Genomic DNA, 24617 nt, shown 5'->3' on the forward strand with positions numbered 1-24617 from the left:
ACTGATGTCACAGTTTGAAACCTCAGAATCTCTAATTTCTAATATATTCTCAGGAAGTGTTTTGCTTTGTGAGCTTGTGAACTGTATTTACAAGTTAAATAAGCTCCTTGCAAGCTAAAGTAAATGAATATTAAACTTTATATGGACTTTACAGGATAGTAGGAAGAGCTTGGAATGTTGTGTGATCAAGGACATGACGCAAACCAGACTTGAACCTGTGAGCATGTGTGCTGCTGTGCTACAGCTCTGATAAAACAGAAAGAAAGAAAGAAAGAAAGAAAGAAAGAAAGAAAGAAAGAAAGAAAGAAAGAGAAAGAAAGAAAGAAAGAAAGAAAGAAAGAAAGAAAGAAAGAAAAATGTGTAAGGAAGGAATGAATATGGGAAGGAATGAAAGAAATATTGGTGGAGGGAAAAAAGAAAGAAATATTGATGAGGAAAGGAAAGAAAGAAATATTGATGGAAAGAAAGAAAGAAAGAAAGAAAGAGAAAGAAAGAACTGTGGAAGGAAGGAAGAAAGAAAGAAAGAAAGAAAGAAAGAAAGAAAGAAAGAAAGAAAGAAAGAAAGAAAGAAAGAAAGAAAGAACTGTGGAAGGAAGGAAGAAAGAAAGAAAGAAAAAATATTGATGGTGGGCAGAAAAGAAAGAAATATGGAAATAAAGAAGGAAGGAAGGAAGGAAGGAAGGAAGGAAGGAAAAGAAAGAAGAAAAAGAAATGTGGAAGGAGGGAATGAAGGAAGGAAGGAATATGGGAAGGAAAGAAAGAAATATGAATGGAGGGAAGAAAGAAAGAAATATTGATGGAGGGAAGAAAAGAAAGAAATATGGAAATAAAGAAGGAAGGAAGGAAGGAAAGAAGGGAAAGAAATATGGAAAGAAAAAAGAAAATAAATGTGGAAGGAAGGAATGAAGGACGGAATATGGGAAGGAAAGAAAGAAATATGGATGGAGGGAAGAAAGAAATAAATATTGATGGAAGAAAAGAAAGAAATATTGATGAAGGGAAGAAAAGAAAGAAATATGGAAATATGGAAATAAAGAAATAAAGGAAGGAAGAAAGGAAGAAAAGAATTTGGAAGGAAGGAAGGAAGGAAGGAATACGGAAAGAAAGAAAGAAAGAAAGAAAGAAAGAAGAAAGAAAGAAAGAAGAAAGAAAGAAAGAAAGAAAGAAAGAAAGAAAGAAAGAAAGAAAAATAAATGTGGAAGCAAGGAATGGATGAAGGAAGGAATATGGGAAGGAAAGAAAGAAATATGGATGGAGGGAAATAAATAAATAAATATTGATGGAAGGAAGGATAGAAAGAAATATGGAAATAAAGAAATAAAGGAAGGAAGAAAGAAAGGAAGGAAAGAAAGAAATATGGAAGGAAGGAAGGAAGGAAGGAAGGAATACGAAAAGAAAGAAAGAAACAAAGAAGGGAATACGGATGGAAGGAAGGAATACAGAAAAAAGAAAGAAAGTACAGAAGGTAGGGAGGGAAAGGAAGAAAGGAATATGGAAGGAAGGAAAGAAAGAAATGAATATGGAAGGAAGGATAGAATGAAATAAAGGAAGGAAAGATGGAAGGAAGGGAGGAAAAGAAAGAAAAGAAGGAAATAAAGGAATATGGAAGGAAGGAAAAAAGAAATGTGTATGGAAGAAAGAAAGAAAGAAAGAAAGAAAGAAAGAAAGAAAGAAGGGAATACAGATGGAAGGAAGGAAGGAACAGAAAAAAGCAATATGGAAGGAAGGTCCGTTCTCTTCTGATTGTTATTGGGGTCCAACACTAGTGTGACAGACACAGACAGGTGGTCTTCTGTTACTGTGTCTGGAGAATGTGGGAGACGTTGCCCCTCATTTATAGCCCTATTTCTGTGTCCTGGCTTGCTGTGGGATCCAGTTAAAAATTAGGAGGGCATAGCAGAGCATTGTTACTGTTTAGCTGAGAAGAATTGTTTGACGTGGCTTGATGTGACCATGGGGGGCATTTTAATGAATTATTTTTCCAAATCTGTTTCAGCTTTAGTTTAAATGGTCTGTCCACTCTGGATTCACTGTCACTTTTATTTAATCTAACAACTATCCATGTGTCTTTGATTGGATATCCATGCTAAAAGTAATAACAATGATGATGCTATAAAAGAGAAGCACAGAGTTAGGGTCACATGTGGTGTAGTATTTCCCCTCTCGTATTTTACTGCAGGGAGGTAGAGACTGTATGATGTCACTGTGCTGCAGAGCCAGATGGCTGACCGGCTCCATAATGTACTACACACCTCGTTTGTGTGACAGTCTCCAGAAAGATTCTGTCCAGACCTCGCTTACAAGCACTGGAGCATTTAATGATGACTTCTAAAATTAAAACATGTTATTTCATTTAGATCACTGTAAATGCTTGTATTTAAAGCTCTGTGCTGTGTAATTGATTAGAGTTAAAATTCATGCTGTGGAGTAATGAGCAAAAATAATTTTTAGTGGCTATAAATTCTGTTCAGTAAATGTCTGTGACCTTTAAGAGAAAACCTAACCTGTCTTTTTTTTTTGCCTTTTTATTCGGTTGATATGACACAAACCAAAATCGCATCAAAGCAGGATAGTTCATGCCTTAGATTAGCCACATAGATAATGAGAGACCTTGAGAGAAAGACAAATTAACTGAAGCCAGAATGAATTTCTCAAAATGGCACTTCAAAAAAGGCCTTAGTCATTTATTTTACTGTTATTACCGGTGCGACCGTGAGTATAAAAGGGTACCGTCATCAGCTTTTTGTCTTCAGGAAACAGTTTTTTTGAGGGGTGATTAGGGCAATATGTAAGCATCCTCTGACAATTGTTTCAGGAAGTTTGTGCTGCCGTGTCAGCATTATCTTACACCGGACGATACACATGACTTGTGCATCTTTTGTCTTGGAAAGGATCAGGCACGTTCTGTCCTCGAGGGGGCAGAATGCGCAGATTGCGAGGGCTTCTCTATGAAGAAGCTCTGTTCAAGTCTGCCCCTTTTCTCGAGGGAATTAGGACAGGCGTCTGCACCACACAGTTTGGGATCTGCTGCAGCTGAGGCCCAGCGGAGACTCAGATCATGAGGATCGCAGGTCGAGCTGGCAGAGGAATTCAATCGGGGTATGGCTATCTCTCCTTCCCCTGCCGCTCACTTAAGAAAGCTGCTTGAGGCAGATGTCCTTTCTCTTGAGTTATCCGATCTAACAGACAGCACTCATTTGGCTTCCAGCCAGGAAGAGCAGGATGTGGCTGTGGAGGGCAAAGAAATTCTTATGGAGCCCTCTCAGCCTGCCTGCCCTGCATACGATGAGCTGCTGGGAGTTATGGTTCGCACTACAGAGAGATTAAATCTCCCCTGTAAAGCCCGGGATACACTGCACGATTTTAGCAATCCTATAAGTTCATTACTTTATCACACCGTACGACATGGATCTATTAAACTTGGGTACGACATGCATGTAGACTGTACGATGATGACACCTATTGACTCGTAGGCCTACGAGTTTCTATAGAAGAATAAAATGTCATCAGCATGCGCTAGTGGTAAACAAGAAGACCACGTTGAATCACACTTTGGCAGTTGTAGTTTTTATATGTGATGGAAAAAAGGAAGTTGCAAAAGAAGAAGGGAAAAGAGCTTGAGGTAAGCAGTTTTAAGTTTTAGCGCCATGTCGCATTTATTTCATGTTGCATTTTCATTGGCTGGTCAGTAGATGTAGGTCTTCACAGCAAACACACTGTGCGTTGATCATGCTGAATTTCTGACACTGTCAGAAAATGATCGTAGGCAATCTTTGGTCGCAAGACCGGGAAAAGGGCCGTCTTTGAACCGATGAACACGATGGCAATCTTTCGTCTGGGACAGCCAAAAACCGTGCAGTGTATCCTAGGCTTTAGCTTGAGAGGCTGCAGATCGCTGATGGGCGCTTAGACGTGCGATTTCTGACTGGCCATAAATGTGCAGCTTGCATTCATTATTTTCACTGCATGAATTACACGAATGTTGAGGGGATGAATGAGCATGGATCAAAGCCGATGTGGGTTGCATCACAGTTGAATGGCAGGGAGTACACGGCTGCGGGTCAGGCTGGTGGGGCTTTGCAAACAATGGCAGTGTTGCAAGCCTACCAGGTGGACCTGCTTAAAGATCTGAATGATGGCCAGGGCCTTTACCCTGAAGTGGTCTCTGAGCTGAGCCAGACCACAGATCTTGCTCTCTGGGTCACCAAATATACTGCACCACTCCAGATCTGCACCTCAAACCTCTGGGAGGTAGAGCATCGCCAGTCTTACCTCTCCTCCGAGGAGGAGTAGGACGCAGAAAAGGCATGACCAGAGGAGGACTAAGAAGGATTTGGGGGAGGTTATTGAGAGTAAGTGTGCTGGTAAATAACTGCACTTTGGAGGGAAATAACATCCTCCCTCCTTTCACATCCCTTGCTCCTTCTTGTGTCATTGCATGGTACTAAGGTAGAGGCTGCCTCCCCCTGATAGCGAGCCCCTTAAGTGGGCAACTCCCTTAGATAGCGACGTGTAACTTTCTCCTTTTCTCCTTAACTTTCTCCTTTTAAAGTCCTGAGGCCCCTCCCTTTAAGTAGGAAGGTCCTTTGCTGGTAATTAGTGGAGCCTCTTCACCCCTGATGGAGTTTTTCATTTAGTAGAGGCTCCCTAATTCTAACAGGCTGGCAGGGCGAGTAGCACCTTCCCCTTTGAAGTTTTAAGTAAGGTCCTCGTTCCCTAGCTTTCTTCACTGGGGGATGCAGTTTCCTGAAAAAAAGAAAAGAAAAAATAGATAGAAGGCTCCTTCAGGACCCATGGCAATGTATTAAGGATGAAGCTTTCTTCCCCTATTGGAGGTTATGCTTCTAAGCAGGCAGCCCCTCTACAAGTAATTACAATATACTAAGGTTGTAGCTGTCTCTCCCCCATGAAGTGTAACTTCCTTCCCTAAGTGGTTAATTAGGAAGTTCTTTCAGGGGTATTTAATGGAGTATCCACACCCCTGAGGGGTTTCCTTTTAGTAAGAAGCTCCTTAATACCTTTAACTCCTTAATAACTTCCTCCCCCTAGTGGTGGGTTATGTAAGTGGGAAGCTCCCTTGGGTAACATGGAGTGTACCCTCCCAGTTACAGGCATACCTTCTCTTTGGGTCCGCCACACTCTGTTCCGGCTCAGACAGACTTCGTAGACTCTAGCACAACTGACACTAATGCAGCTGTTTACTAGTGTCCTCTAGTGGGTGTAGTTCACCCTTCCCTTATGGGGTTTCTTTTTAATAGAGTCCTCAGTTCCCCAGAGGAACTCATCTCTGGGCCCTGGTGAGAAGTGGTTTTGCTCGAGCTAGCATCTCTACTCACTGGTTGAGCACCCTTAAATTCAGTAGTGCTGGCCTTGCAAGATGCTGACTCTAGGTCAGACAAGGTTTGAGCATTTTGCTACATTGAGGTGTCTAGGGGTTGAACCAGATCCCCTAGCTATATAAGGTTAATGTCTCCCCCTAATGGCAGGTTCATTAAGTAGGCAGCTCCCTTATGTTTCATGAAGCCACGGCTGCCTCCCTAGGGTTTGGGTCTCTAAGCAGGCAGCTCCTTCATGAGTCAACACTAAGGTTGAAGCTGTCTCCCCCTGATAGCGGGTCCCTTAAGTAGACAGCTCCCTTTGGTTGTGAGTGACAGGTGAGGGAACCATTGTTTCCCTGTGCCAGTATTTCCTTAAAGATAATGGGGCAGAGGCTAGCATTAGCATTCTTAGGGCATGGAACTTGGGTGGTGGCCGTAAGGAATAGTGTCACTGACAATTCCGTGGCAGACCTGAGTAAGGGAATCTGACTCCGGCATCAAAATCCATTGAGTCCTTGTCTGTGCTTGTCCCAGCCAATTAGGCAGTCATTCCCTCAGCACGGCATTTGTTCCTCGTAGTGTCCTCTAGAGGACGCAGTGTAAGTTCCCATTCGAAAGGGAACATCTCAGATTACACATGTAACCATGATTCCCTGAGAAGGGGAACGAGACACTGCGTCTCATTGCCATGCATTGAGCCTGCCTGTCTACGTCTCCTTCAGACAAAGAAGTTGATGATGTCTGATACATTTGCCCTTTTATACTCATGGTCACACTGGTAGTGACTTCCCAGACTGCCATTGGCCAATGACATTTTCACGTTTAAACATGTGATTCTGACTCCATTTAGTTTTTTTTTTTTTTCATTTGTTTTTTTGGCAAGGAAAAAAAAAAGAAAATTTGGCCTTGCTGAAATAAAAGAAATTTTAATTTTTAAAAACAATTTCAATTAACATGTATTTCAAGTAACAAAATATTTTTATGTTTTTACTTTTAGTTAATGTTAATAATGCTGACTTACACACATCGGATTATCAAATAAATCATTAGATACATTCTGTTCTTAGCAAAAACTGATTCACACTCAGTTTAGTATAACATTTGGCTCCAAATAGCTTTTTGTTTTGTCTTGTTGACCGTAAAACTTAAAGGCTGTTTTTTTTTTTTTTTTTTTCTTTATCAAGCTAATATTTATACTTTATTTTGACAAAAAAAAAAAAAAAAAAAAAAAAATTACATACTTTACTTTTTCACTTACATGTGAAGATGCAGTGCAACAGTTTAAACAAAAACAATTTCCGAATGAGCCTGGATCCAAGATTTTTTTTTTTTTTTTTTTTTTTGTGGCCACATAACCAAGTTCCTGTCTATAATGGTCACTCTGACCCACCCACCGGCCCCGCAGGGTCCTATAAACAGAAGTAGCTCTGTACCTCGTAAAAGGCCATTAGCTCTGATGCAGACCAGCGCCAGACCCCTGTGAAGAATTCAAGAACCCTGTTCAATTTTTGGAGTCCTTGACTATACATAAAATGCACATCCTCTCATGCACCAGCCCCTCCCCCTCTGAAGGGTTTGATAGCTGTACTCAAAGAAACTGTTTTTATCCATGTCTAGACATGTCAGTTATCGATTGAGAGGCCCATCTTATGACCAGATGTGAATTAATAATACACATCTTAAGCTATATGACTCTATGCAGGATCACCAGATATGACGTGACTTATACAGCAGATTCCTCAGTTCTCATGTTTAAGAAATGCAACAGCCAGACATATGGAAAATTACTCAACCCCCCTGACCTGCTTCATTTTTTTTTTTTTTTCAGATGTTTGTCTTTCCTCAGATTTAAACAAAGTTTGACCTCTTCTCCAAAATCACCACATTGTTTGAAATTATGTTGTAGAAGAAAGGATACACTGTTTATTATGTAGGGGCTTAAATCTTGGAAAAATTCCCATATGCATTTTTTTGTTTGGGGGGATTTGTTTTTTTGTTTTTTGTTTTGTTTTGTTTTGTTTTTTTGTTGTAAGGAGACAAGACGTTGTTCATGTTTGTGTGTGTGTGTGATGAAACACGGATTTAACACTTTGGAATTGGACATACTTCATTTGTCCCTGTTCAGCACTGTTTTAAGTAAGCGCATAGTCTTTTTGTTATGGTAAACACCACCTTGTCAGACCTCCCATCTCACAAAGAGAGACATGACTGACACAGGCAGAGTTAAAGGCGACCCAGAACTGTCAGCTAGAGGCCACTGGTGCTGAAGCCAGAACCTGGACAGACAGCTCTGAAGACGGAGTTCCTTCTCTCAACGAATGTCCTTAGTCTGCTCTGACAAAGAAAATCCAAAGCCATTCAGCCACTGAATGAAAACAAAGTAAGACTTAAGGGTTTTGAAGGTTTTGAAGGGTTTTTCTTTTTCTACTTTGGACACTCTGTTCTCACATCAGCTTTAGGAGGAAGCTCTCCAAATGACCACATTGAAGATGTGTAGATGAGCTGTTCCATCTATCTATCATGATATTGTGCTATCGCTCTATCATTCAGCACACTATCTATCTACCTATTTTTTGTCTGTCTATCTGTCTGTCGTTCTGTGTATCTTTTTATCATTCTGTCTATCTATCATTCTGTTTATTACTTTTTCTGTTCAATCTATCATTCTATTGTCCTGTCTTTTATACTATCTATCGTTTTGTCTGTCTATCGTTTTATCATTCTATCTATCTTTCTGTCTAGACTGAATTTGTCTACAGTTGATTAAATAAAGCTGTAAAGCAATTTCACCTCTTCAGACAAAACAAAAAGCACTGCAATTATGTTATATTAAATTTATTGCAAATCCGTTTCTGCTGAGAACAAAATGTCTCTCAATAGGGGCTATTGCAATAGAGTAAATAGAAAGACCCTGCATGCTCACAAATGATCAATGCAACCATCACTGTAAGGAAATTATCAATCTGCCTTTTTGGATATGATGTATGCTATGGTTATATGACTTATTGATTTTGCTCTTCTATTTTAGTTTCATCCCGCATCAATCACATCGTAATGATCAATTTCATTTCCAATTTCATTAGTAACAGAGTTAATTTAGCTAATGCAATTTGTATTGACCGAATATGCCCAGAAGACTAAGTGCACATTAATCACCTGTAGCACTTCCTCTGTCCCATAATCCTCAGCATTGCCATGCTACAGCTTTCCTTTTTCTTATTTTCCCTTTTTTTCTCCTTTCCCTTTCTGTCTTTTCCTTTATGTTCTGTTCATTTAGCTTTCTTTTACCTATTCTTACTTTGCTTTTCTGTTCCTTTCCTTTAACCTTTTTTCCCTTTTCCTCCTTTTTCTCACTTTCTTTTTCCCTTTCGTCTTCCCTTTCCTTTCCTTTTTTATTATCTCTTGCTTTTCTTTTATTTTCTCTTTTCCCATTTCTTTTTTCAATTTCCACTTCCTTTTCTATTATTTTTCCTTTACCCTTGTAGTTACCTTCTTTCCTCTTCCCTCATTTTTCCTTTTCCACTTCATCTTCTTATTCATTTTCCATTCTTTTTCTTTTTTCCTCTTCCCATTTTCCCTTCCTGTTTTGCTTTCCTTTATTTTTTTCTTTCCTACTGTATCTGCCAGCAGTGATTATGTAAACCACCTAAACTGCCTATATGTGTTCAGGATGATCCTTTCTCTAGCCAGCTGCTCTCCCAGACTGGCTCTCTTTTTCTCATTCAGGGTGGCTTGGCTCTTAGTGGCCAGCGAGGGTGACCCCTAACAGCTGCGACTGCTCACTCTGCAGTTCTGTCTGGCTGGCCTGTCTCAGTCTGTCTCTAAGGAGCCCTTTCAAGACTGAAACCAGGAGATCTGTGCCTGATTTACTGTGAGATGAAAGGGAGTGACGTCCTTGAAGGAGACTAGTTGGTCAATGCTTTTATATCTACAGTATATATTTTATATTTGCTAAGGGTGTATATTTTCGCATACTGCTTCCACTGTTGGAACCTATTGTGCTTCAAATTAGGGTGGAACTGTAAAAACAACCCAGTGCTAGGCATTATTATTTTGACCTTGGTTTCCACCACATCTTTCAAAATACTCATGTCAAAAGAAATGAGTAGCTGGCTGCAAGTGCACATAGAAGCAAACCCAGTACTGTTAGATCATTATTTTCACTGTACGATGGCTGAGATACCTTTGACAATAATTGTTTTATAGATTGTTGCTTTAACAAGACTAATGTTTTGATGGTGACACAAAGGTAATGTGGTTATTTGAGTGGCAGCCAGAAAGTTTAGCGTTTGGATTTTATATATATATATATATATATATATATATATATATATATATATATATTACCACAGCATTGGGCTCAGGCATTTATAGTTCACTTGTTCTTAATGGAAACAGACCTCTGTAGTAAAGAGATAAGAGGGAACACACAGGCTCTCCATCCTTCACAAACTGTAGAAAATGATTTGTCCAATATCGTTTTAGCTGCTATAGGTTGAACTTCTTAAATTGCACCTCCATTTGGTCACTATGACTGAAGTGAGACAAACCTATACTACTTCTGCTGAAGCTGTGAGCCTGCATTATTTCAACTTAGTTTTAAAATAATCATGTTTAACAGTGGAATTCCTGGTGAAAATCTACATTACCCATGATGCTGTATGAAAATTACACCAATCAGAGAGTCGAAAAAAGCAACATGCGTCAAAATAGCTCTTTAGCTCCACCCACTCCCATGAAGCACTGCAAATGACGTAATCAAGTTGATCTCCCTACGCTTTCAAAATAATGAAATGTTTGTATATATACACTATATTGCCAAAAGTTTTGGGACGCCTGCCTTTATGTGCACATGAACTTTAATGACATCCCATTCTTAATCCGTAGGGTTTAATATGGAGTTGGCCCACCCTTTGCAGCTATAACAGCCTCAACTCTTCTGGGAAGGCTTTCCACAAGGTTTAGGAGTGTGTTTATGGGAATTTTTGACCATTCTTCTAGAAGCGCATTTGTGAGGTCAGGCAGTGATGATGGTGAGAAGGCCTGGCTCACAGTCTCCGCTCTAATTCATCCCAAAGATGTTCTATCAGGTTGAGGTCAGGACTCTGTGCAGGCCAGTCAAGTTCCTCCACACCAAACTCGCTCATCCATGTCTTTATGGACCTTGCTTTGTGCACTGGTGCGCAGTCATGTTGGAACAGGAAGGGGTCATCCCCAAACTGTTCCCACAAAGTTGGGAGCATGAAATTGCCCAAAATGTCTTGGTATGCTGAAGCATTAAGAGTTCCTTTCACTTGAACTAAGGGTCCAAGCCCAATCCCTGAAAAACAACCCCACACCATAATCCCCCCTCCACCAAACTTTACACTTGGCACAATGCAGTCAAGCAAGTACTGTTCTCCTGGCAACCGCCAAACCCAGACTCGTCCATCGGATTCCCAGACAGAGAAGCGTGATTGGTCACTCCAGAGAACACGTCTCCACTGCTCTAGAGTCCAGTGGCAGCGTGCTTTACACCACTGCATCCGACGCTTTGCATTGTACTTGGTGATGTAAGACTTGGATGAAGCTGCTCAGCCATGGAAACCCATTCCATGAAGCTCTCTACACACTGTTCTTGAGCTAATCTGAAGGCCACACAAAGTTTGGAGGTCTGTAGCTAATGACTCTGCAGAAAGTTGGCGACTTCTGCGCACTGTGCGCCTCAGCATGCGCTGACCCCGCTCTGTGATTTTACGTGGCCAACCACTTCGTGGCTGAGTTGCTGTTGTTCCCAATTGCTTCCACTTTGTTACGATACCACTAACAGTTGACCGTGGAATATTTAGTAGTGAGGACATTTCACGAATTGACTTATTGCACAGGTGGAAACCACGCTTGAATTCACTGAGCTCCTGAGAGCGACCCATTCTTTCACAAATGTTTGTAGAAGCAGTCTGCATGCCTAGGTGCTTGATTTTATACACCTGTGGCCATGGAAGTGATTGGAACACCTGAATTCAATGATTTGGAGGGGTGCCCCAATACTTTTGGCAATATAGTGTATATATATATATATATATATATATATATATATGCATATTTTGCAATGAACTTAAAATCTATTGTTTTTTTATATATAATAAACATTTGTAAAGGAGTAGTTTTATATTTTATATTTTTTATTTGATTATGCTGTTTGCAGTGCTTCATGGGATTGTAGTTCTTTCCCTCACTAAAGCTGTTAAGTACACAGTCTTGTACCTTGTCTTTTTGTCAGATTTTCAAAAACGTTTTTGCTTTATTGCTTCAAATCAAAGGTTGTAATGTTGTGATTCACCTCGTGGCTGATTGGCTCTTTAACGAAGACTATTTTAAAATCCCTATGGGAAAAACTAATGGAAAAACACATCTTCCGGAACCAGTGAAGTTGGAAAAAGGGGACGGGCACTGTTGCACTCTATGGTATTTGAGGCACCGCTAATAAATAGTTTTCATTTAAAAGCCTTTATCTCTTTCGGAGCCGATAGCCTGGTGGGCAGAGCTCGAGTCTGAGTCCCAGCTCACAGAACTTTCCCAATCCCATCCCACTCTCTCTCTCCCACTTCCTGTCTACCTTATAATTTCCTATTACAATAAAGGCAAAAACAGCAAAAATAAAAAGCCTTTATCTCTGATTCTAAGCAAGTATGGACTTTCTGTTCACATATGAAAGTATGCTATTATGTGATCTTTTTAGCCTCCCTCTGCTTCTGCATGGCCCAAATCAATGACATCATGAGTTAAATTTACAGGCAGGTTGTCATGTGGCCTGGCAGGCTGTACTGTAAAGAGAGCCGCTGCCATAGGGAGAGCATGAAATATTCCACATGTGGAAAGAAGGAAAATGTCTTGTGGCTTCTTGTGGACTTCCATTGCTGGCATTGGAAGTTTGGAATTTTGTAATGCTGTATTGCTTTTTGGTCTCAATTAAGTTTTATAAATCCTGTGATTGTTTTTGTGTAAGGATTGATGGATTATTTGGTAACCTACAGCCATGCCTTTGTGTTTAAAAAGCAATTTGCACAATGTAACATTTTAATTCCTTACTGCACCATCGCAGGTACTTGCGGTAAGGAATCTTTCTCAATAATTCCATTATAATTTGATTAACTCATGCTTGCCAGAGTGTGATTTCCTCTCAATAGGGGATGTCGTAGAGGGATTGAACGGCCACTAATTTGGATCAGGACCCATTGTACAAGACTTGTCACCTCTGCAATCCCCATCAATTACATGCAGTGCTCTGCAAATCCCAGGATGAATAAATGTCCAAGAACAATATAAGCAGCTGGAACATTTTCTTCTTCTCTCTCTCTCTCTCTCTCTCTCTCTCTCTCTCTCTCTCTCTCTCTCTCTCTCTTTGAGCTTTGTTTTGTAACTTAAAATGAAGCGAAGAAGGTATTAAACCAATTCCAGAGCTGATGGAACTGTATGTTTGTGTGTTTGGGAATTGAATTCTTGTCAGAATTAAAATCCACCTCCAATACTGCAAGGAAACTCCAAAGCAGGATATGCAGAGTAATTAGACAGGAACAGAAGCAATATTTAAAGTAAAATGTGTGTTGTTGTACATATGCACCATTCAAAAATTTGGGATCAGTAAGATTTTTTAGATTTTTAAAGTCTCTTATGCTCACCAAGGCTACATTTATTTGAACATGATACCGTAAAAACAGTGATATTGTGAAATATTAGTACAATTTAAACTATCATTTCACTATTTTAATATCTTAAAATGTAATTTATTTCTGTGATGGCAAAGCTGAATTTTCAGCAACATTACTCCAGTCTTCAGTGTCACATGATCCTTCAGAAATCATTCTAATATGATGATTTGGTGCTCAAGAAACATTTCTTATTATTACCAACGGTTGTGCTACTTAATAAAGGATGGAAACCCTGATGTCTGTTTTCAGAATTCATTGATGAACAGAATGCTAGAAGAACAACATTTATTTGAAATAGAAATCTTTTGCTACATTGTAAATGTGTTTACGTTCATTTTTGATCAATTTAATGTGCCTTTGCTGAACAAAATATAAGTTTCTTTAAAAAAAAATAATAATAAAAAACTAAATACAAACACAAACTAATTTATACAAGTTTGTATTTGTACAGCATTTTGGCTTTACTGCAAATAATAACCACATTGTCCTAATTTAGCAATACAATTTTGAAATTCAGATGTTTAATTCCAAACTGTTAAAATGCGAAGACAATGTAAAAGTGAAATCATTGTGTTAGCACTTTTGCATATTGTTGGCCTTTAGTATTAACACATTGCAGTTTTTTTTATTTTGAGGCTGCTTTACTTATCCAAACACTTCAGCCTCTTCTGAGGCTCATGCTCGTACAGTTATGCAAAGCCGCTGTTTCCCTGCAGGATAGTGGGGCTTTCTTGTGGTTAAGTGCTTATTAAACAATTTAGCCCTGCAATCAAAGAGGCAACAAATAGTAAAGAATCAACAGATGTTCTGCTCTTGGTTTTGTGCCGAGCATCTCGCCTGGATCACCTTCTGTTTTCTTTTTTATAATTCTGCCCTATTCATTTATTGCGTCGTAAGTGAACAGCCTGATATTTAGGAGATTTGGCTGGCTGTTATGTTTTGCTAGTCAGAAAAATCAGTTTTTTGTTTCTTTCTGAGAGATTTAATAGATTTTAGTCTATGTTTAAATCTCTAAGTTTAAATCTAATCTAGGATTAATTTCCAATCTTGCTTTACCAGAAGATTCTTCTCAGCTGTATTTAGTCTGCTGCAAAGATGTAAGAGGGTATGAAAAGAACATTTGATTCGCTTGTTTCTTTGCTTGTTTGTTGTTTTGGGTCGGGTTGGGCTGTACAGATGTCATTGGATTTTTTTGTGATACAAATTAAATCAAATGTTGACTGAAATCAGATGGTAACCACTTATATTGCATTCAGCCAGTAGACAGCTTGAGTCATTTCCATTAATATGAAATTTTGCACATACAGAGGCACATACAGTGTGTTCTAGTGCACAAATCACAGCTTGCGTACATGCAAATTGGGTAAGAGGGCACTGTGTGTGTGTGTGTGTGTGTGTGTGTGTTATAATCCCCTTTCTGCTAATAGAAGCCAGGTGGTGTGTGTGACTGTAAATGTTTTCCCATGGACTTCTGTGGTTGGTTGAGTCCTAACAGATTCTGACTTGACAGCATTACATGCTTTGTCATACTGCTAGTTTGCAACAGTGAAACAATAGCATTCACAGACCCCCTCTGGCCCCTTCATGAGGTCCGTGTGTGTAATTCTTTGTGTGATTGTCTACATTATTTCACTAAGTATAGCATGCTCTGATCACAAGTGACTTAAAAAAAATATGATGGCTGCGCTACTATTCGTTTATTTGTTTATTAATGATTCAGTTTGTTCCTTCTGTTCATTCATTTACAATTGGCTAGCAAATATTATAGTGACTATTCTGTTACTGTCCATTGATTCATTCATTGATCCAGTTGTTTGTTCATTCAGTTGTTCGCTCATTTTGTTTAGTCACAAGTGACTTGCAAATATTAGTCACTGTTGATTCTGTTACTCTTTTATTGATTAATTCCATTGTTTATTCTGTTTATTTGTTCTGTTCTTCAGTCACGTTAATAGCTATTATTGTAGTAGCTATTGATTCTGTTACTATTTATTGATTCATTTAAATCATTAATTTACCTGGTTGTTCATTAATTGTTTGTTCAGTTCATTAATTCTGTTCAGTCACAAATGGTTAGCAAATATTATAGAGACTATATATTCTGTTATTGTTCATTGACTCAGTTGTTTAATTCAGTTGTTTGTTTGTTCATTTAGTTAATTCATTCTGTTAATTTCGGTACAAGAGGCTAGCAAATATATATTTCAGTTGCTGTTTTTACTGTTACTTTTCATTGATTAATTTATTGATTCAGTTGTTTGTTCAGTTAATTAATTCTTTTGGTTCAGTCACAAGTATTATAGTGACCATTGATTCCATTACTATTCATTGATTCATTCATTTGGTTGTTTGTTTGTTTGTTCAGTCGTTCATTCTCTTCATTCTCTTCATTCAGTCACAAGTGGCTATAGCATAAGCAGTTGTTGATTCTGTTACAGTTCATTGATTCATTCATTGATTCAGTTGTTTGTTTGTTCATTAATTTTATTCATTCTGTTCGTTCAGCCACAAGTTACTAGCAAATATTGCAGTAGCTGTTGATTCTGTTACCATTTATTGACTCACTTATTGATTCATTCATTTACCTGGTTGTTCATTAAATGATTCAGATGTTTGTTTGTTTGATCAGTTGATTACGGTTCATTCAGTCACATATTGTTGTAGCTGTTAATTCTGTTACTATCCATTGATTCATTCATTTGATTCAGTTGTTTGTTTGTTTAGTTCATTCATTCTGTTTGTTAAGTCACAAGTGGCTAGCAAATGTTATGGTGACTGTTGATTCTGTTACTATTGATTTAGCTGTTTGTTTGTTTGTAGTTTGTTCGTTCTGTTCATTCAGCTAGCAAATCTTCCAGTAGCCATTGATTCTTTTACTATTTATTGATTATTTAATTGATTCATTCATTTGCCTCTTTGTTCCTTGACTCATTGATTCAGTTGTTTGCTCATACTGTACAGTCACATGTTCATTAATTTATTTAGCTATTAGAAGATATTGTTGAATAAAGTGGTTTGTTTTTGCACACAAAAAGTGTTCTTGTCGCTTCATAACATTAAGGTTGAACCACTGTAGTCACGTCTACTGTTTTAACGATGTCTTTAGTACCTTTCTGTACCTTGAAAGTGTTGATTATATTGCTGTCTATGGACGAGTCATATACCTCTCAGATTTCATCAAAAATATCTTCATTTGTGTTTCGAAGATGAACGAAGGTCTTACGGGTGTGGAACGACATGAGGGTGAGTAATTAATACAGAAACTTTATTTTTGGGTGAGCTAACCCTTTAATATGCCACTCTAGAAAGTGCATTGCATATATGGTGTACTGCAAAAATAGGAAGAGTAGTATGCCAGTAATGCTATTCCAAACATAACCACAGTCACTCAATTACACTTAGTGTAACAGTGATTTAACTATATATGTCTAATCTCATGATTCTAAAGTGATGACCTGATGATTTTTTACACAATGAATCACATTCACTTAGCGAACTATTGCTTTAAGGCCTTTCCTCCCCCTCAAACCCCCAATCTAAAATCAGATATACATTACATTTGTGATTTTCTCTGGAAAACTGCAGGCCTGGCTTGGGAATATTTGCTCAGGAAATTTATAGTGCATGCACAAGATGGGCGAGTGTGAGTGGGAGAAAAGGGTGGTTGGGGGAGAATTCCACGCCTTGAATGCATTAGGCTGGGAAGCGTGATCCCCCCGGAGGATTCCTGGAGCCTGGCTTGGGACCTCACGGCCAAGTGAGTGGGCCAATTGGAGCCCGGAAAAAAAAAAATCAGCTTCTCAACATCTGGGCCTTTTCTCATTGCAGCTCAGTGGTCAGTCTGGAGCTGCAGTCACTGGGCTTGTAGCCAAACAAACAAGAGGTGCAAGAGAAGATCACATGTGGTTTCATGTATAATTCATAGTGTAGATTAAATAAAACCACTTGCGGTGAATACATATTTTATTTAGATGTGTGGGAACCAACACAAGGCATGAGGTTAGTGACGATTAATTGTGCTCTAGTCTTTCAGATAAACTTCTTTTCAGCCAGTTTGCACCTTAAAGGGTTAGTTCACCCAAAAATGAAATTTCTGTCATGAATTACTCACCCTCATGTCGTTCCACACCCGTAAGGCCTTCGTTCATCTTTGGAACACAAATTAAGATATTTTTGATGAAATCCGAGAAGTATCTGACTCGTCCATAGAGAGCAATATAATCAACACTTTCAAGGTGCAGAAAGGTACAAAAGACATTGGTAAAAACGTTGACGTGACTATAGTGGTTCAACCTTAATTTTATGAAGCGAGAATACTTTTTGTGTTTGCTTCCAGGTTCTACATCAGAATGCGGGCTCAGTATTTAGTTGTTATTTCTGTTTTGTTTTTTATGAAGTATTCTCATCACTTCATAAAATTAAGGTTGAACCACTGTAGTCACATCGACGGTTCATCAATGTCTTTCAACATGTTCTCCAACCAATACGCCCATATAGGTCGTTTGTCACTTCCCTGAAATACGACCCATAGGAGCGTTTACTAAAGTTGCGCCCCATCAACAACAGGACACTTTCATTTTAATGCAGAGCATTGTAATATATAGCAATCATGCGATCAAGCGATCGTGGGTTCGATCCCAGGGAACGCATGTGCTCATAAAGTGTATATGCATTATAAATCACTAAGGGTAGCTTTAGGGGTGGGGTAGGTGTAGTCGTTGATAAAAACAAAATGAGTTTTGCTAAATGGAATTAGGACAAATGGTGTAAAAAGTCCACACATTGCATTTAAATGAACACGCATGACTTTAAAACGTAAATATAGGTCGTAATAAGGTGGATGAAAAACTGCCTATAGGGTCGTTTTGTTTTGGAGGACAGTCTCATGTCTTTAGTACCTTTCTGGACCTTGAAAGTGGTGGTCTATGGACGAGTCAGAGAGCTCTCGGATTTCATCAAAAATATCTTAATTTGTGTTCTGAAGATGAACGAAGTTCTTACGGTTGTGGAACGATATAAGGGTGAGTAATTAATGACAAAATTTTCATTTTTGGGTGAACTAACCCTTTAAAGTCAGCATGAAACGAAAGTTGCGATAGTCTTTTCGTCCCTATTGTGACATGTCCAGGTAAAACGGCTTCTCGAACAAGAAAAAATGTTGGGTGAGCCTTTATTTTGTCCAATCGGGAATTGATTGGATCATTGGATGGTTGTGGTTTTCAATTGCAGTGATGTCATGTGAGTGACAGGTTGTCCCGCCCTCTCGCACCAGTAAACATGTCAAGAGAAGAGATGTCGATACAAGAGGGAGGGGAAGTTATTTTTATTAAATATTACGAGGGCAAATTAATTTTTTTTTTTTTTAAATGATGTGCACGGAAATTATTTATGATAACTACTACAATATCCAAAAAAAAAAAAAGAAGGAATTGTCCATTTCATGGTGACTTTGAAGAGGAACAAAGTACATTGTATTTGCATATGCAGTCTAAAGGGTCTGTTTGGAAAGAAGATAAGAGCTTGATGGGTTCTTGCCAAAACAAGCAACCCCAGTGGGTTTGTGTGGACAGCCTTTCACATTCTGACAACCACTTCCTCCCCTTATGTCACTGCTTCCTGTGTGTATCCTCCTATATACTAGCCTTAATAATCTTATCCTCGATATCAACAATCTTATTATGCTGAAAACGTCACAGCAAAGGGAATGATAGCACGGAGCCATGAGCGTGGGGTTTCCTGTCAAAGGCTTTGATCAGGAACGTGACCCTCATGACCCCATTACTGAGCACAGAACCAGACAGCGACTAAAGGCTCGCGTTAAATAGGCTCAAATATTTTTAAATGAGGAATTTCGGCAGTCCATGTGGTTTCAATTGCGTACCTCGATGCTGGTGAGAATGCAGAGACACCAGCTTGGCTACTGTGCAAATGTGCTGCCTGGCAGAAGTCCATCGAATCATCTGCATGACATTCATATTCTCCCTGGCAAACGTTGAGGGTTTGCTCTGCAATTCTGTGAAACTAATTATTCAGTTACTTCATATAAGCACTCATATATCCACATCTGGGCTGACTGATTTTTTTTCACAATATCCATTTCGATTTTAATCTCCAAGATCAGTTTATTTAATGAGACATTTGGAACGGTTATGAATCCGTATCAAACTGTATAGAGTGTAAGTTATGGTTTAATGCTTTCTGGTTATTTCATTGTAAATTGCTTGAAATGCAGCGTGACAGCACAGACAGCAGATAACACATTCAGCATCTACTGCTTTGACAGCGAGGCCGAGAGTCGTCAAGGTTGTGCTGACCACTAGTTTGGTATTTTGCTCCCTGGCATGGTTTTATAATGGAAAGCCCTGCCCTGTACTGAAGTTTAAAGTGATGGGTCTCTCAAAGAGATCAGCTGCTGACAGACAGGAGATCAAGGGCTCAGAACAGCCAGCTGGAGCAGTGATGGAGTGAGACAGTTGCTGAGGTGGACAGACACAACCTTACTTTGCAGTATTAAGCTGTCTGTGTTAGACAAATGAATCTGAGAATAGAAAGCTGTCATTTATAGGTGGTCTTCATTTTGTTATCTTATTTTTTTGAACCACTCAAGATATTGAAGTTAGTTAAGAAACACTGTATTTGTGTATTTTAATAGAGGTCTATCTATCTATTTATCCATCTTAAAAAAAAAAGTAACTAAAGCGGAAAAAGTCAATTTATCATAATCAGTCAGTAGTAAAATCCATGTACTGATAAAAAATGTAGTGTGTGTGTATTTATAAACTGTTACTATAAATACACTATGCTTATTTTTACTACATATACACTATTTACTGTATTATTTACTGTACTAAATTATATATAGTTCTAAAATGCATATGATTATGCATATGCATATATATATATATATATATATATATATATATATATATATATATCAGGGGTCAATGACGTGACAGGTCATTTTTTTTGTCCAAAGGCCTTAATAATAATAAAAAAACAAAGATATGACATCCAAAGTATATAAGGTAGTACAACTAGATCTCTTTTATTGAATCCAAAAGGTTTTAATTATATTTTGCTACATATAAAGGTATTTTAAAGATTTTGAAGTGTCAAAAGGTCATTCGGTTTAACCATCCAAAGGCCAATACAGCCATTTCATTTGTGATTAAAATATCTTAAAATGTAATAAATGTATATATTATTTATTCTGGCATGATTTTATATCATCATATATCAACATTGTGCAAAATGGTATTAAAATTATGTGTAGAAGTCGTTGCTTTGTTATGAAAAAGAATGTCCGGAAAAATGAATTTCATTGATGTCATTCGGAGTAACCAATATAAAGGGACTATTTTGGATCAAGTCATGTGGTCAGTATCATGTGACAGGATGTGACATCATTCAGATGCCTGCAAAGGACCACATGGTCATGAAGCAAAATAACAAACTCTCTCTTAACTATTTGAGAAATGTATGTTTTCACTTGGTCATACGCATGTCCCGAAACAACTGGTCATTCGGTACAACCGCTATAAAACATGGAAAATGTTGTAATATTTTAAAAACTTGTACTAAATATAAAATGTTTGATTGTCCTTTTGTTAGCTAGCTAGATATCAGCCTGTTAGCATTGTTTGAACATATCGTCATTCGGTATAACCAAAAGCGTCATTCAGTAAAACCGAAATTTTGGTTAAATCGAATGACTTTTTTAGTGAGAAATTTTGTCCATCTTGTAAAAAATGACAAAAGCAGCGTTAATTGATTATAAAAACCACATAATCTCATTGTTAACACTTAACAAATCTTCAAAATTTATTATATCTCCATTATGTTTTTTTTTTACACTTTTAAAAACCTTATTTGTCTATGTATGTATGTATGTATGTATTAGTGCTTTCAAATTGATTAATTGCGATTAATCACATCTAACATAAATGTATAATATATAAATATATATACAGTGTATGTATGTGTGTTCATGTATGTATGTATATACAGTTGAGCGCAAAAGTTTACATACCTCTTGCAGAATCTAGAAAAATGTGAATCATTTTAACAAAATAAGAAGGATCATGAAAATTGCATGTTATTTTTTATTTAGTACTGTCCTGAATAAACTATTTCACATAACAGTTGTTTACATAAAGTCCACAAGACAAAAAAAATAGCTGAATTTATAAAAATGACCCTGTTCAAAAGTTTACATACCCTTGATTCTTAATACTGTGGTTACCTGGATGATCCAAGACTGTTTTTTTGTTGTGTGATGGTTCTTCATGAGTCTCTTGTTTGTTCTGAGCAGTTAAACTGAGCTCTGTTCTTCAGAAAAATCCTTCAGGTCCTGCAGATTCTTTGGTTTTCCAGCATCTTCTGCATATTTGAACCCTTTCCAGCAGTGACTGATTCTGAGATCCATCTTTTCACACTGAGAACAGCTGAGGGACTCAAACACAACTATTAAACAAGGTTCAAACATTCACTGATGCTCCAGAAGGAAACACGACGCATTAAGAGTCGGGGATGTAAACTTTTTGAATTGGATGAACAGAATAAATTGTACTTTTTTTGTCTTCTGGGAAACATGTAAGTATCTTTTGTAGCTTCCAAAGGGCAGAACTAAATGAAAAAATATGTTCTTTAAACAAAATAAAAAAAAACTTGCACATCAACTTCTTGTTCAAAAGTTTTCACCCCCGACTCTTAACACATCGTGTTTCCTTCTGGAGCATCAGTGAATGTTTGCAGCTTTTGTAATAGTTGTGTTTAAGTCCCTCAGTTGTCCTCAATGTGAAAAGATGGATCTAAAAATCATACAGTCACTGCTGGAAAGGGTTCAAATATGCAAAAGATGCTGGAAAACTGAAGAATCTGCAGGACCTGGAGGATTTTTCTGAAGAACAGAGCTCAGTTTAACTGCTCAGAACAAACAAGAGACTCATAAACAACCATCACAAAACAAATAGACAGTCGTAGATCATCCAGGTAACCACACGGTATTAAGAATCAAGGGTATGTAAACTTTTGAACAGGGTCATTTTTATAAATTCTGCTGTTTTTTTGTCTTGTGGACTTTATGTAAACAACTGTTATGTGAAATAGTTTATTAAGGAGAGTACTAAATAAAAACTAACATGCAATTTTCATGATCCTTCTTATTTTGTTAAAATGATTAAGATTTTTTTTAAGGGGTACATATACACGCAGATGCACACACACACAATCAATCAATTTGACAGCCCTAATATATATATATATATATATATATATATTCAATTCAAATTTGGTCACCTCACCAATTCCTAGTCTTTTCTTTAAGTGGTCAGACACTCATATCGCCAAGCCAGGCATTCCACTGCAGATCCCGCAAGAGGGGAAATGTTTGGCCCTAACCTCTGACCTTTGACACGTAAGCTGAAGCACAGCAGATGACCCCCATGTTCTCCTAGGAGGTTTTTCCCATCAGATGACTCCATTAGTGAATAAAGCTCAGGCGCATTAACACTCACCTTAATAAAGGCCACACACCTACCTGTTCCCTACCTAGACACATGACTCGCTGGTGTTGTTCTCTCTGATCTCAAAAGACAGCAAATACTGCACTACTTTATGTTAGAGCAAAGCTAAACCTCATTCATTTTATAACAATTCCTGGATTCAGGAAGAATAGTCCCTGATAGTAATCTGTTACGAGTTTAACTGTATGCAGTAGTCATTTATGTGAAAGGCATTCATTTCTCTTTTTGCCGTCACATAATTTTTCCATCCCAGACATCTCAGCTTGGATCAACCCTTCACATTACAGACAGAAAACCTGTCACACAAAGCAGTCTCCTCTCTGTTATGATGATAATGCCATGCTGAGTCCAAAATGGAATCCATAGAGGCCCATAATTAAATGAGCCGTCAGTGTTCATGGTATGTCAACCCTTCCTCAGCATGACCCTTTTTTTCTCTATATGTACCTTCATTTTTGTACACTTTGTATTTACTATTTCAATCAAACATAGAAATAACTTATATTGTTACGTTACATTATATTTTTGTTCTCCAGAACAGAGTATGTGAGCTGTGTTTTTTGCCTGGAGTATTTGAAAAGTCACTGTCAGAATATAGTATAATGTAATTGTTTATATTTAATATGAAATATTTTAAAATATAATGTATTTTTGTTCACAAATGCACTGTATGATATTTATATTTTAATAATTAGCCTAAAATATAGCCTACATTTCCCACAAATACATTATATATAATATTTATTCATATTTTACGATTTTTTTTTTTTTTACAAATACAGCATTTTCTTAATGCCGTTTTTTTCGGGAAAAATTAACCAAAATGAGCTAATATGGAGAGCATGAACTGAGATTTTTGGTGAGGCTTGACGGTGGGCTGTGAAATGAAGTCCTCCAGCAGTGAGAGCGATGAGAGAGAGAGTGTGTGTGAGAGAGAGAGAGAGAGTGTGAGAGAGAGAGAGTGATCATATGTTACAAGCTGAAGGAGAAACTTCAAACAAACCCACATCTGCTCTGCAACACACGGCGACTCCAGACAGCGGCTGCGCGTCCTTTACCAACGCGTGTCTTAAACTGGATTATTTTGGAGATTTTTACCACATTTTTTCGTTTCGATATGCATTTATTTTTCGGAAAAGTTTCCCGTTGCGGTTTGTGGCTGCGGTGCAGGTGAAGAAGAGTACAAGGAGTCTCGCTATCTGTGAGATATAACGGGAGTTCGCGCGCGAGCCACTGATTGATTATTATGAGCGCTGATTGACGATGACAGCGAAACGAAAGTCTCTCACACTGACACTCAGGCGGTCATTCAGTGAGCAGCTCAGAGAATCCACGTCCAAAGCTTGGGATTTATTGTGGAAAAGTGTCAGAGAGAGACGACTTGCAGGTTAGTGACACTGTAGTAAAAGTTCACGCGAGTCCCTGCGTTGTAGCGTTCATGCGAAATGACAGCGATATGATGACCTGCACAAACATGTGATTAAGAATAGTTTGCATTCATTTAGTGTATTCTGATTATGGAGTATTGATGTTGAAGTTTAAAATAGACTAAACTGAACATGTCCACCATTATTGCCTACGATAAAAAGATAAAGTTCATTTAACATTATTGTCACAATATAACCTGCTTAAATAGGCTACAGCCTTATAGGATTTTCAGCGACATTTAAAGAGTTATAGCTAACACAAAGCATTGATTTGTCAAACAATTAATGGAGCAAGGTAACATAATAACATATCAAAACATTGTTTTAGCCAACAAATATGGCTGTTAGATATTTTACGTTTATAATAGGCTATAATTTAAAGCACATGTATTAGCATACCCGACCTAAAAATAGCCTTATAAATATAGCCTGCTACTTATACTAAAAAGTATACAGCAACTTCATTTTCTACACAACGAATGGGGAGTTTTGCATCATCTATCTTCTACTGGCAGTACTTTCAGCTTTTAATCTTATTTGTTAAAGTGGAAATTTAATGGCAGACGTGTTAAACAATTTTAGAAACTACTATTTAGGCTACTTCTATTGACTTGAACCTGTGGTGGTTCAGAACGGAGACACTTAACGACAATGTTTGAC

General features: G+C 37.9%; 1 protein-coding gene across 4 annotated transcripts in view; it reads left to right on the plus strand.

Annotated features, from left to right (window-relative positions):
• stard13b (StAR-related lipid transfer (START) domain containing 13b) overlaps nucleotides 1–24617 on the plus strand; it is a 99164-nt gene that overhangs the window by 26757 nt on the left and 47790 nt on the right. Inside the window, exon 1 of one of the 4 annotated variants that reach the window (XM_051862228.1) lies at nucleotides 23523–23917. The exons of the other annotated variants lie outside the window; for them this stretch is intronic. Coding sequence (XP_051718188.1) covers nucleotides 23794–23917 — 124 coding nt within the window. The 5' untranslated portion in view covers nucleotides 23523–23793. Of the gene's footprint in view, nucleotides 1–23522; nucleotides 23918–24617 lie in introns of those variants that run through there. 4 annotated transcript variants of the gene reach the window in all.

The sequence above is a fragment of the Ctenopharyngodon idella genome, chromosome 15 (assembly GCF_019924925.1).
Source record: "Ctenopharyngodon idella isolate HZGC_01 chromosome 15, HZGC01, whole genome shotgun sequence".
In the NCBI taxonomy this organism is placed as follows: Eukaryota; Metazoa; Chordata; class Actinopteri; order Cypriniformes; family Xenocyprididae; genus Ctenopharyngodon; species Ctenopharyngodon idella.